At 41.9% G+C, this 14,770-nt stretch overlaps 1 protein-coding gene across 1 annotated transcript in view; it reads right to left on the bottom strand.

The window, feature by feature from the left end:
* Nucleotides 1-2,812: 2,812 nt before the first annotated feature.
* thsd7aa (thrombospondin, type I, domain containing 7Aa) overlaps nt 2,813-14,770 on the bottom strand; it is a 90,260-nt gene continuing 78,302 nt past the window's right edge. The window contains exons 21-27 of the mRNA XM_086137121.1: nt 14,572-14,743; nt 14,259-14,432; nt 14,002-14,097; nt 12,127-12,209; nt 11,342-11,555; nt 7,958-8,045; nt 2,813-5,137 (exon numbers count right to left, since the gene is read on the bottom strand). Coding sequence (XP_085993247.1) covers nt 5,050-5,137; nt 7,958-8,045; nt 11,342-11,555; nt 12,127-12,209; nt 14,002-14,097; nt 14,259-14,432; nt 14,572-14,743 — 915 coding nt within the window. The 3' untranslated portion in view covers nt 2,813-5,049. The remainder of the gene's footprint in view (nt 5,138-7,957; nt 8,046-11,341; nt 11,556-12,126; nt 12,210-14,001; nt 14,098-14,258; nt 14,433-14,571; nt 14,744-14,770) is intronic.

Genomic DNA, 14,770 nt, shown 5'->3' with positions numbered 1-14,770 from the left:
TCCTTTTGTGTGCACACGTGCACCCTTTGTGGCTTCCGTTCTTGCCGAAATTTCGAAATCTCGACACATGGCGAGGCCATGAGAATGCAAGGCAAGGGTATTACTGTTGTGGCGACGCCACTCAAGTTTAGCGAGCCTCAGCAGTCGATAGTCCGCTGCTCTCTGCTGTACGTGCTTCACCGAAATTTCGAAATCTCGACACATGGCGAGGCCATGAGAATGCAAGGCAAGGGTATTACTGTTGTGGCGACGCCACTCAAGTTTAGCGAGCCTCAGCAGTCGATAGTCCGCTGCTCTCTGCTGTACGTGCTTCAGCGCGAACATGTACGCAAGCGCGTCTTGATTTCAACCAATCAGCGCCGACGCAACGACGTCACACACGACAACAGCTAAGCTAAGCTAGCCGAGACGACACTCGAAGTCGGACGGACACGTTTTTCTGCCAATCTGTGTGTTTCCCTTTTTGTCCAAATATACTTTTTACGACAACTGTCTTGTCCACGGTGTCTTTTATTCATTCCAGTGGGGTTTAGAGAGTGTTTATAAAGACACGAAAATTTTATTGTTACTAGTGTTAGTGTCTCAATGTGGCTACACTCGTGAAAGCAAAACAACAAACTCAACGCGTATTCGTTCAATGTTGTCAACTAATATCCAGATTAATTTGAGGCAATTTTTCCTCAATTCTCCGGAGAGATTTTCATAAACATTTGAAAAACCCGGAATTCCGGGAAAATCCGGAGGACTTTCATCTCTGCACCAGTCAGGCGATCGCTCACTATGCTGATGTTCGCCTTGGACATTTTCGAAGGATTGTTAAAAGCCGACAAATGCAAACGTCCTTGGATCAGTTCTTTACAAAATGCCAGGCAAAAACCACTTCTGAGATAGAACATGAACTAACGAGTCTAACGAGGGCAAAAAAAGATGAGGACAAAGTTAAAAGTTAAACGACCATCATTTTTATTCTTTATTTTTTACATTGTGTACAACTCTATAATTTAATGATTTATAATACATTTACGTCTGAATTGGGGGTGGGGGAGGCTTGGAACGGATGAGGGCATTTTTGTCATGTTCCTATTCTTATTTTCACCAGCGGGTGGCAGACTGGAGCCCATCCTGCTAGGTGCACACCTGCTGCCAATTTTGTCTTTAGGTAGCTATGTATTTAAAGACCAACAAACGTTCAGCAGCTTGTCGGAGTATTGTTGACCTTGCTACTGCTGTTGCTTAAGTGGTGATTGTTCTAGACCTCTCACTCTCGTCGTGTTTGTTCTGGTTCTCTGGGTTTTATGTTTTTGTAAGTTTAGTTTCAGTTTTGTTCTTGCTTCACATGAATTGGGTTCTAGGCATTTCGTTTGGTAGTCTCGGGTTAATTTCTTCCTTGCCTTTTGCAAGCGCTTTTGGTTATAGTACTGTTTTTCTTTCCCTGGTTATTATTTTGACCAGCGATTTCTGGTTCTACTTTGTCAGTACATTTTGTGTGAATAAATATTTTTGTTTGGGAGTTTTGTGTCATGTTTCGGATTGTGACCAACAGGTGGCACTGTGGGGCTTTTCCCTGCAGCTGCACACCTGTTGGTCGTTAGGTAATTAGTGGCTATAAAAGGACTCCCGTCCGACTACTCGTTGTCGGGTCATTGTTTGCGCTTGGCTACTGTCATGTTTGTTTGTTGCCGTTTGTCTACTGCTGTCAGGTTTGTTTTGGTCATGGTTCTGTTTTAGCTTCAGTTGTGATTTTTGTTTGCTACTTTGGACAAAGTTTGTTTAGGAGTTAGTTTTCTGTGTTTTATCAATACACTTCTTCAAATACACCCTGCTCCTCCCTCTTGCCTGCTTTTTGGGGTCCACCACCACCTCGTTACATGACATTTTGTCTGGTGTGACAATTTCGAACCTTGACAAGTTTCATGCAAAACACGTCTCTACTTACAAAATGTTCCTGTTAAATTTCTTCCAAAACCAATTTCGTAAGTAGAGGTACCACTGTAAGTAGGATCATGTATGATGAAAATTTACTACGGGCTAGTATTTCTCCACGATGCCGGGCTACGGTGGCTTGTTAAGACCAAAAAAAAAATTGTTTCCTGTTTTTGTGAAACGTACAAGTCCGTTTGAGAGCACACTAAGACCACCGCAAAAAGTGAGTTTTTGTCCGGTTGTTTAGTCCGTACCAGGACTCGTGTGTGTGTGTGTTTTCAAACCTGATTAAAATGTCCATACCGGCGTGGGGAAATGAACCTTGGTCCGTTTAAAGCAAAACAGACAACGTAGGTGTGAATACAACATAAGTTGCGGACCCGTTTTACACTGAAGGGGCACACGCATGCGCTTTGACACAAATGACTTGGGAGTGTGTGTGTGTGTGTGTGTTTGGGGCTTGGGGGGATTGAAAAACATCTGATAAAAATAATACACTGAAACAGGGTTACTGTAACAATTGTAAATGTAACTGTTTACAATTACAATATACTTAGCCTATATGGCTTTCAAATATTGGAAATACAAGAAAATCCCGTAATTTCATGTTACACATTTGGATTCTGGGGTGTTGTTGGTGTCCACGTGGGTGGGCGTGTATGTGCTCCCATAGGAATGGGAGGAGTGGATTTCTGTTGATTGTTTTTGGTCTCCGTACAGCACTCCATGTTGCATTTTTAATGTATAAAAAGTGCAATGTAAATAAAATATGATTTGATTTGAGTATTGGCTAGACTCAATGCCGCTTTGCAAGCCAACTAACTGCTAAAAGAGCAGCTCGTCGCATTATCGAGCCATCCAGACGCCCATTACATCAAACCAGAATTCATCATATTTCTCTTTGTTTATTATCAGCAATTAGTCAAATAAATACAAACAGTAGGAAAGGACAAAGTTCATCTGTAGCGTAGTTTTTCCAACTTATCAGTCGTATACGCACATTCACTTAGCTTTTTTTTTCAACTTTTCAGTACAAAAGTGAAAGAAAAATATGGTACATGGATAATTTAAAAAGTATTTTTCAGTTTATTTACAACTCATATTAAACAAAATATAAATTAAAACATTCCATTAACTTACTGGCAAATAACTTCACGTAATATTGGACGGTCAGGCAATGATAAAATGTTTCGGCATAATGGCGACGCTCTCTGTACGTGCATTCATTTCATATCCTTTCATAAATGAATGTCACTTGCTTTGAGTGTTGACTTGTGGGATTTCCTTTGAACTGCAGCACGTCTGCAACTCCATCTTGAAGCTTACCTTCAAGAAAGCGGTTTGAAATGAGGCTACGTGGACTCATTTACTGATGAATGAATCTTCCCAGATGTGTATTGTATCATGACTTTGCGAGAAGTGGAACCTCCAGAGCGAATTTATCTGTCCCCCTCCCATTTACTGAAGGTCCTCATCTTTTTAAGATTTCGGTCCCCCTTTCAACCTCCCATTTCATAAGCAGTATTGTTGATGATGTGTCTCTATCCAGCGGCTTGAATCAGAGACTTATATTGGATCAATACCACAAAGTTAAACTCAGCCCTATAAGCCAGCAGTCTCCAACATTTTTTGCCCCACGGACCGGTTTAATGTCAGACAATATTTTCAAGGACCGGCCTTTAAGGTGTCACGGATAAAAACAACAAAATAATGTGATATGACCCGCATGAAAACTGTAGTATTTTCAAAACATAATGCAAAACACGAATCATGACATGAGGAACGTCTTATCTGGCCGCAACACTCTCTGGGCGCAATGGTAACATTTTAATGTGCTTTCAAAATAAGATATACAGTCAAACCTCGTTTTTCGTCCATAATCTGTTCTAGAAGGCTGTTCGAAAACCGAATTGTTCGAAAATCGAAACCACGCACTTTTCAATAAAAAAATCTTTATTGAACACGCCTGCTCACAATGGAACGCTACACGAGGAAGCGTCACTTCCTCGTGTAAGGAAGGCAAGAGGAGTCAAGTGACGCATTCAAGTGCGCTCAGTTTGTTCGAGAACCAAAATTTGTTCGTCATCCGAGGCATAAAAAATCTCGAAATTTTTGGTCGAAAAACCGAATTAGTTGAGAACCGAGACGTTCGAAAACCGAGGTTTGACTGTACCGCAAATACTAAGTGCATGAAAAATACGGCTCACCATCGCCGCATATTATGCAGCTCCTGGCTTTCATTTTAGGGGTAACCTATCATGTGACCAAGAAGCGCGCCTTGACCTGCGTCAAGAGTGACATACTGTAGACGGATGTCACAGAGAATCCGGTAATTTTTCAAAATAAACCATATTTCAGATTACGAAATGACGAAAACGGATTCCGAATTCAACGAAATGAAAGTAATGTAAGTTATTTATCCTTTCTGTGCGGCCCGGTACCAAATGACCCACGGACCGAAACCGGTCCGCAACCCGGGGGTTGGGGACCCTGCTATAAGCCACAAGTCCAAACCATTTGAAATTCACTTCGCATACAGAGCATGGGAAGAATACCTGTACATGTGAGAAAGGTACAGTATGTTCAGAGAGAAAAAAAAACAATTATTTACAGAATCCCATCATATGCAGCCAAAACAAAAACAATTTTGAGCCCCTCCCCCCAAATAAATTAAATAAAATAAAAACCACACACACCAGCTTGTACTGAGAGAGATGAGTAGAACTTGCTGCACTAATATAGTGCAAAAATGATGCCCGGAAAAAAAGTTTTAAAAAAAACATCCAGAGTCCCCTCAGCTGTTACAAAATGAACCAAAGTACAACCAAAAATTTGTGCTCACCAGAAAAGAAAAGTTGTCTGCGGACAACTGGAAATGAAAATACAGCAGAAAAAGGCAAACTTCCCGACGTCGGAAGTTAAATCAAGTCATAAAAGGCTTTTGTGAAACATAAAAACAAGAACACCATGGAGGAAGAGAAAAAGCTGCTCGTGAGCTTGGATTTTCAAGATTTGCGATATTTTGGGAGGGGTTTCTTTCAAAGCTTTCCATGCGGGAAGGGGAGGGGGTCAGGGGTGGGGGCAAATGTCCTGTAGCTCAGCACGGTCAACGTAAAGACTCCTTCCCTACATGTCAGCGTCTCCGTCATAGGCCAGCGTCAGCGGCTTCAGTCTGTTGTTCATCTGTCGTCGCTGTGGTTTCTTTGGCTTCTTGCTGCAAGAAAACAAAAAATAATAATGTGACTCGACGAGCACTAACCAGCTCGAAAATCATTTTGATGGGGACACCAGCTTTAAGAGTGAATATTTGGATTTAGTGATGTAAAATATTCAATGGAGTGATTCGCTGACTGTTTTTTTTGGGGGCGGGGGGGGGGGGGGGGTTGTGACCACATCTTTCCTGATTTTCAATAGTTTTCAGGAAAAAAAAATCCTTCAGGATTATAATTTCGCGAAATATTTCAAATCACTTGAGGTGTTTTAAATTATGGTTGATTTTTTTTTTTTTAAATAAAGCCATCAAATGAATACGAAAATTGCAACCACCAGCATCAGGCCCAATCATTATGGCATTTTGTGTACTTTTACAAAGCAGTAACAAAATTTGATTTTTTTGTTGTTTGTTTTTAAGAATCCAAGCATTCAACACCAGTTCCGCTTTCATGTATTTTTTTCTTTTTTTACCATTTTTTTTCACATGGTTTCCTCCTCCCAACGTTCTCGCTCGACTTGGGACCAGTCCGCTGGCTCCGGGTCGATCGCGATTGACGTATTGGACAACACTGCCTTAAAATCGGAGGTAGTGTAATTCGCTGACTAGCTTAGCATTTAGCGCTGAGCACCGTTGTTTGCGCATGAGCGGTGATTCAGTTGTCATCTGATTGGTTGCCCTGTATGTCAATCAAGTAACTGGATTGAGGATAGGCTGACGTATTAAGTTCTGTGTATTTAACGCCGTTGTTTGAATGGCAGTGCCACTGCCGAGGCGTTTTCAACGCTTGTCATTTGAAAGCCCGGGAGCCGCATTGAGCCGGCCAAAGAGCCGCAGGTTGGCCACCACTGGGCTGGACTCAATGCCGCTTTGCGAGCCAACTAACTGCTAATAGAGCAGCTTGTCGCATCATCGAGCCATTCAGACGCCTACATTTTGTGTTACATTACATTTTGTGTACTTTTACAAAACGGTAACAAAATTTGATTTTTTGTTGTTGTCTGTTTTTAAAAATCCAAGCATTCAATCCCAGTTCTGCATTCATGTATTTTTTTTCTTTTTTACAATTTTTTCTCATGGTTGAGTCAGAAAATGGCAGGCACTGAGTGAATTAGCTCAGAAGCTAACTTTTTATTCGAAATAAATCCAACATTCACTGCTCTTTCCATTCCAATCGGGAAAAGACTGAATGAGCGATTTCTTATGTTAAATCTGCAACTAACATGAGTCAAAATAAAGTTGATGCTAGTCGCTCACCTCCAGGACGTGATGAGTATGAAATGATGAAAGATGCGCCACGGGGAATGAGGGCACGAATGAAAGTCGGCCAGGTGAGTAAACAAGAGATGCCCCCCTGATTTAAGTGATTAGAGTTTCAAAGTGAGGTGCGGAGCGTTGTAGTGAACGCCGCTGTGGCGGTTGTGATGGTTGAGGAGGGTGGTGGACTGCATATTGCTGCTGTATCTGGAGTTGGCAGAGCTCTTGCTGTTCTAGGTTCTGGCAGGTAGGGCAGATGTAAGGCATTGTGTAGCCGTTTGGGTCCATCCAGTACGCCCCATCTGCAGGGGACTTGGAGTTTGGATCATGGCAAAGGCAAAACCCATAACGACTAAATGGAGAATGCGAAGGTGGAGGGGAAAAAACAAAACAAAATGAAAGATGAAATGATCATGGAAACATGAAGAACATAAAATCAAAAGAACTGAGATCAATATGGACAGTGAGGTAATGGAGATCGATTACGATGAAGTCCACTACGTGCCAAACATTTTCAAATGTCTGACATGTCTGGACTGCTGGCAGGCCGGTGTATTGCTCACACATTTTTACTACGAAGCCACGCTGTTGTAAAACATGCAGAGTGTGGCTTGGCAGTGACTTGCTGAAATAAGCAGGGACGTCCGTGGGGGGGGGGGGGGGGGGGTGTAAGGTACATTTTCCTGCTTTGTACCTTTTCAACATTTCTGGAGCATTCCTTCAACTTAGTCTTTTATTGCTCCTGTCCCAGTTTCTTTTGGAACATATTGCAGGAATCAAATTCAAAACGAGAGAATATTAAAGAAAACAAACAAACAAACAAACAAAGCAAAACCGTGCCATGAATCAGTTTGAACATTTCATGCCTTGAATTGAACATAGTGATGAAAAGGATTTACGTTTTCCACAATGTCCCAACTTCAATGTAATTGCGGCTTGTAAATTGTTTTCATAAATGTTGGCAGTACACAAAGTTGTATAACCATCAATAATTATGAATGAGAGTGAGAATGAAATAAATATTCTGGTTGGTAAAATTAAAAAAAAAAAAAGTAGAACTCTATATTCTCTATTTTGATAATGAAAGTGAAATGATGGCACTTTGAGTAGCACCTTTTTTTGTGTGCTGCTTATTTTCATTGTTAGAACGTTGGTTACATCCACCAACTGAAAGTGAGAGGAATCATTTTGATCCCCATTTTTTGGGTTGATTTCCTTAACAGGATCTTGCAAAAACGACACAGCCAATTTCCAGAACTTTGAATCAAATTTGGACAAAAAATGTGGAAAGAAGAAACTTTCTCCTTTTGGTGAGAAATTTATTCTCACCACCCTAAAAGTATCATGTTGAGTCGGACTACAAGTATTCCTAAAATCCATGAAGCAGTCGGTAGCCTCCTGGTATATACGTTTCAATTTTACAAAGCTCCAACATATGCTCAGTCGCAATGGCACTGTTTTCTCTGCAGGGGCATTTTATTTCTGATCTCCATTAAATCACCGGTGATGATGTGAATGAAAATGTGACTGAAGGAACATTTATCAGACAAGTGTTTGGTACCTTACCATGCTAAGTAAGTCATTGAAATTATAAAGACGAGAAGAACAAACGCTCCGGCTCCTACTCCGTACACCCACGTCTTCAGCTTTCCATCTGGAACGAAACATAGTGAGTGAGAATATGTTGTCTTCGACGGTAGGTAAGTTTATTTGGGGTTTACAAGACTTCCTTCTTTGATCACAAGGGGGCAGTAGAGCTCTCCACAATGGGTCGTCGGCCTGTCTGCTGCGTTAACGCTGTCGTGACAGTAGTATAGAGTTGTTTCCGACTGCTATGTAATATAAACAATTACATTCAGCCTGAAGTGGATCTGTATCTCCTCGTTTTGATCCCCTGTGAGTGCTTTTGGGCTGCTTTGTAATTAGTTGCCAGGAGAAGACTTCTGTAGCAGCCTCTGTCAGATTCAAGGGTTTTTTTTTGTTTTTTTTAAAGGCAGCAACTTGTGAAATATTGATTTTTCTTTTTCAAATTCGATCTTAGAAAAAAGGAATATTGCTCTTCTGTTACTACATAACAGACAACAAGGGGATGACCAATCGCCAGAACTGAAACAATTACAAAAACATATTGCATTGCGCCACCGGATTAACAAGCAAAAGGTTGTTTTTATATCCTTAAAAAGATTAACAAGCAAAAGCCACCTTTTGGGGACAATTACTGTATTTTCTGCACGATAAGGCGCTTCGGAGTATAATGTGCACCTTCGATGAATGGCCTATTTTCAAACTGTTTTCATATACAGTATTGGGCGCACAGAATAGAAGCTACTATAGTGGCTGCAGTTGTGTTATGCATCCACTAGAAGGAGCTACGCTAAAGGGAATACAATACAATAAAGCTTTATTTATATCGAGCTTTCTGTAACAAAGTGCTTTACAGAACATTTAAAATACTACGTCCAATAAATCCGAATATTGACTCATATACAGTATATATATAAAGTTGCATCGTATTGTCAGGTGCGTCGCCGGCTTTTGAGTGAATGCTTGTAGGTGCGCTTATAGTGTGGAAAATACGGTACTCCATACAGGAAGGCCGGAGCCAGAATCAAACCCTGGTCTTCTGCACTGTGAGGTCGATGGGCTAACCAGTCGGCCGCCATGACCAAAATACGAAATCAAAATTTCCACCACGTCTATTTCCGAATCAGTTCAACTGTTGAACTTGAAATTATGGGCGGCTTTCTGTGCATCTTCAAAGCAATTTGCCTCACATATCTTCTGTCCAACTGATACTTAATATGTTTGAATGACGGTAGAGAAGACAGCTAAAAACACCACTCATTGACCATGTTTTCGAAATCGCTCTGCCCTGATCAAATGACATGTATGGATTTGTAGTTGTCGTGCCATCAGAGAAAGCTGTACCTTTTGCCACCCGAAAATACGTGGGACATAATTTTGAACAGGTCTCAACTTTTCTGCTTGGCTCTTGACGAAGGCGGACGCTTTTTGCACAGCTCCCCTGCCCTCCCACCTTTTTTTCCCTGCTCGCCACTTAGTCTTTTGTGCTGTCTTTGTCTAACTTTTTTTTCCCTAGCCTCCTACCGTGTTTTCATCCGAAGAACTAACCATGGAATTAGTTGGCTGGTCTCTCGATGCAATCGACAAAATTTATTCGACGGAAAGAGCAGGCAGTGGGGAGCCTGCTTGCCCTCCGGGGACATTTGCTGCCGGATACGCCCTGGATCCATGGAGAAAGTGGAGACCGGTGTGCCTGACAGTACTGTCCGTGGAGGATGTGGAAGACATCTACATTATTGGCCTTTTGATAACAGGTTTGGTGTTGGCAGCTTGCTGTTCTATCGCAAAATTCAACCGACGGGAGCGGCTCTATTGGAAGTGAAGAAGCTGCCGGTCACTCTGGATGGCCTGGCGCGAATGTCCAACACTCAGACTCAAGCGGTGACTGAGCTCAACTGCAATATTGTTGCGGTTTTGGAGTGACTCCGCGCGATCGATAATACCATGGAGACGTTGGAATCCACGCTGCGGAAAGAATTCTCGGATCAGAATGATTGGCGCCAGTGAGGAGATACAGACCAAGGACTCAAGGCTGTCTGGAATTGTTGGCGGCCGTCTCTCCAAAACAAACAACGCTATCTGGCCTTTCCCCTGGATGGAAATACGCATGGAGTCTAGGGCCCCCACCACCACCCCCCTCCTTCTCGGCCATGGACTGATAAGCCGGGACTGTCTTCATGATGAGCAGACCTCGACGAAGCAGCTATGACCTGTACACGCATACACATACACAACTGGACAACCACACGCGCATACACATCCTTGTTATCACCGTCTTCATCGCTCCGATTCTTTTTTCCCCCGTGACGTAGTTTGATAATGCGGAGCGCAACGGTGACCGTGCAGCTGGTCATTTTCGGCTGTGTCGCGGTTACCCCCCCCCCCCTCCTTCCCATTCACCCCCCCCCCCCCCCCTTATACATGTTATGTCTTGTGACTTGTTGTAACTGTCTAATGCTTATTCATGTGCTAGGGTCTTTTTTATCCTGGACTTAAATTATCCTCGGAGGAGGATAGTTCGAGCGTGGGTTTTTTTCCCTCTCCCTACCCAGCGTTTTTCCTTTCTGAATTCTGATTGTAATTTCCCCATTGCGGGACAAATAAAGGATATCTTATCTTATCTTCTTTTGAATAAAATAAAACAAAAGAATATTCCTCATTTAATGTATCATTAATACCATATTGGCCCGAATATAAGACGGCCCTGATTATAAGACGAGCCCCTCTTTTTCAAGACTCAAGTTTGAAAAAATACTTTTTGAACACCAAATTAATCTTTATACAGAAAATAATTACAGTACATCTGAAACAAATGATTGTAACAATATATTTGAGAGAAAAAGCATGTTATTTTGCCTCATTCAAATCTTAATATCTGAATATTTAAATATGTTAACTAAAGTACAATCACATTTGTAAATGAATGGCTTCTGGTTTTTGAAATGTAAATTACATCATAACTTCTCCTCAGCTGCCGGTTAACCTGGCCGATCTTCGACCCACTTTTCTCCAGATTGTCGCTACGTTTCTCCATTTTCTGTTATTGCTTCTATGATTTTCTTCTCTTTTCCTTCTTACCGCTATTTTTTATTTTTCTTCTTCGTGCTACCGCCATTTTTATTTTTATTCTTCGTGGCAGGGGTTCATTCACTTTGGCCTGGGGAGTCAAGTTCAGCATTCGCTTCAATGATATCTGGCGCCATCTAGCGTTGTGAATGGGTATAATGTCTAGACCCCAAATATAAGACGACCCCCACTTTTTCAGTCTTATTTCAATGCAAAAAACACCATCTTATATTCGGGCCAATACGGTAGTACATTTCATAAAGTTCACATTTCAAGAAAGATCTGCGCAAGGGTGTCTACCTGGACCAAATGGCTGCAGAAACCAAGTGCGTCCCACCCTGCCAGGGGGGCTGACTGCCGGCTGGGTGGGGTTGAAGGCTCGGATGGTCTTGACATCTGCCTTGTTGTCACCGGCAGTGGGGATCTCCAGCACCGGGATAACAGTACACTGGTCTAGTAGGCCGTCAGAGATCATCACTTCTGTGTAGCCCTCCTCACATCCACAAACACCCGACTGACGAAAAGAGAAGGTGCAGTTGTCGCATTTTCCGGATTATAAATCGCTCCTGAGTATAAATTGCACCAGCCATAAAATGCACAATGAAGAAGAAAAAAAACATAAGTCACACTGGAGTATAAGTCGCATTTTTGGGGGGACATTTATTGGATAAAATCTAACGCCAAGAACAGACATGTCATCTTGAAAGGCAGTTTAAAATAAAAATAAAATAGAGAACAACAGGCTGAATAAGTGCACGATATGATAACGTTACATGACAGCACAGCCCTAGAGCGCCGTCTTGCCGTTCAATGTGAAAATAACATGTGAATCATTTCACAGATAAGTTGCTCCAGAGAACGTCGCACCCCAGGCCAAACTGTGAAAAAAAACTGACTGATGGTCGGGAAAATACGGTACACATGACAATATAAATATCCACAGCAGTTTTCTATCAAACTCAGGATAAACAGGTTGGGTGAACAAAAATAAATACAAAAATCAAATTTAGCATTTGCTACATTTCAATTAATTCTACATCACTTCGGTATCATGTCACTTCTTTCTCATTTATAGTTAAACTCACCTCTGTACAAAAGGATCGTGGCTTGGTGCACGGCGGGTCACAGGATCGGTCAGCCATTGGCTTCGCTGTTGTTGGGCAGCCGCCTGTAATTAACATGATTTTGTCAAAGGCTTCAGGAGCTTTTATTTTGCTTTTTGGACTATTGTTGTTGTACTTTTGTACTGTAAATATTGGTTTTGCTTTTTCTCTCCACCTGCACCTTGCACTTGGGTCCACCTGCCTCGTTTGCCTGCATGCCACCACGTCAAACGTCTCACCCAAAATGTGACATAAACACAACGAGCACATTCAGACAGAAGCTGCTGTAAGCCACAGCCACAGAATTCTTTTTTTCAGCCAATTATGGCGGCATCCCTCATTTGCATTAAAATCAGGATGCTCGGAAGTGCAGTATGGCTGAGTACGACGCGCTTCACATTGCAGAAACAGAAATGAAATTGATAGAGTCTGTGCAGGATATTGGCAGATAAACAGCTAGATGAGGATGATGTAGTCAGCTGACCATGTAACGTGGGCAATTGGAGACCACCTTGCACCTACATGACTGTGCATCGTTATCATTGAATCAGTGAAATAATTCCTACAATGATTCAAAGAGATTGCCACATGCTGGTGTCTTTTATGAATGAAATAATTTGTCTGCCTGTGCTTCAATCAAATACACCAAAATCACATTACACCACCTACGCTGCACAATAGGCCTTCTTTTAACTCGTCTAAATTGAGTCTAATTTTTGTCACCAAATTTGCAAATGCAATGGGGGGCGCAGAAGTAACACCCAGTGAGGTGTAGCACATCGACCAAATCCATGCTGAACTAGACTATTGTCCAGCGCAAAAATGACAATACAGTGAAACTCCTCGACAACGAAATCATGTTTGCAGCAAGAAATCTTTCACAACAGGGTATTTTTCACTGTAGCAAATTTGATATCAGATGTAAACACACACACACACACACACACATAAATATATGTGTACTCTTTATTTTTATTCCAATTGTGCATAAGTATGAGCAAAGGCTAATTTGACACTTCATGTAGTCAGCGTAGAAAGAAAAAAAGGGAAAGAAATTGGGAATTTACGATCAGCATTCACTTTCACTTAAATCAATTTCTTGGATAAAGTCTTTTATTTTGCTTCCTCCGTTTTTCATCACTTTTTGATCACTTTTACCCTCTCTTCCAGCATCAGAGCTCTTCTTCTCTTAACTGCTTGACATTCAAAGGTCCGTTTTGTAGTCATTTTAGCAATGCAACGTTCTTGCTGCGTCTGAAACTAACAATAACAAATCCTTCCTGGACTACTGCGCATGTGTAAACCAGTATAGTGGTTGCTGTTGCCATTTCCGAACAAAGCAGTCGAGGTCGCTGTTGGATTAGACTTCGTTTAGTGAATCTCATCGCGAGGCAAGAGCAAAGAAAAAGATTTCATATAACACAACAGGTTTTTTTTTTCATTGTATGGGGGCAGGAAAGTAGGAATGGTGTTAATGCATGAAGATTTTTTCACACTCGGGGGTATTTTCACCCATGTAGGGTTCGTTGTAGAGGAGTTTCACTGTACGCCCATTTTGACACGAGCAGAGTCTACTTTCTGTTCCCAAATTGTCAGATGAGTTGGGAGTGACAGCAACTCCGTGCGCCGGAATGGCCGGGGAGGTGCAACACGACCTCAAACCCCCTGCATTTAAAAGTCTTTTAATCATTTTAAATGTGTTTCAAGAATGTAAGATGGGTAAACCTTTTTTTAAATTACATTGTCTCTCTACAGTATATCGCAGATTTTAACCTATGGTGGGTGGGTCCAAAATGTTTCTGCCGCCCCCATTGCGGTTCACTCTTTATTGTAGTGTGTGTAGTGTGGATAAGTCACCTGTAACATTCAGTCCATCTGAACGCTGGCACCAGACATGCCGCGATGAGCTTCGCCATGGTCCAGTTCGCCAGGTGTATTCAAAACACTGCCCCTCTGAAGGTAGAATGTTCTGTTTATTTACTTTGAAAAAATGAGTCAGTTGTTTCTCATGATATGACAGAAAACACATAAAGGATGGTCAGCAGCAGAATTATTTATTCAACACTAATCACTGAAGTCAAATTTTAGCAGTCATAGTGTATGTCAATTTGGACCTGTACATGGCCGGGCCTCCAACTCCTGTTCTGGACACTGAAGCAGATTCTCAGGGTCTTGGGCCACAACAGCTCGAGAGCGGACTTGCACTGAGCCGAAACCCAGATCATCTCCACTAACACAGCTTAACTGGCACAGACTCCAAATTGTCCAGTCCGTCAGGTAGCATTCTCCTAAAAAAAAAGATAATTAAAAACATGCTCATTTTCCCCCCAAAATGTATTCATTTTATTTATTTTAGTATTGTTACATTTACAATTAAAATTGCACCTATTGCTGTTCACGCACCTGTTGCTCATAATTTATTTTTACCTGGACATGGTACCGTGCAGGACTCCTGTAGTAAGATCTCCGTATCTCCGTCCACCACAGGTTCTTGTTCACCACACAGTTCATCGTCTACCAGACTTCCCTGTAAATCAGATCCATCTGACACGAAGCATGAAATGTTCCGGAACCGCAAGCCTTCACCACATCTTGCGCCCTGGAATCCAAGAAAATGTGTTAAAAC

Source organism: Hippocampus guttulatus, chromosome 18 (genome assembly GCF_054856545.1).
Source record: "Hippocampus guttulatus isolate MCC_2025c chromosome 18, RoL_Hgut_1.0, whole genome shotgun sequence".
Lineage (NCBI taxonomy): Eukaryota > Metazoa > Chordata > Actinopteri > Syngnathiformes > Syngnathidae > Hippocampus > Hippocampus guttulatus.
This window is presented reverse-complemented; position numbering and strand designations above follow the sequence as displayed.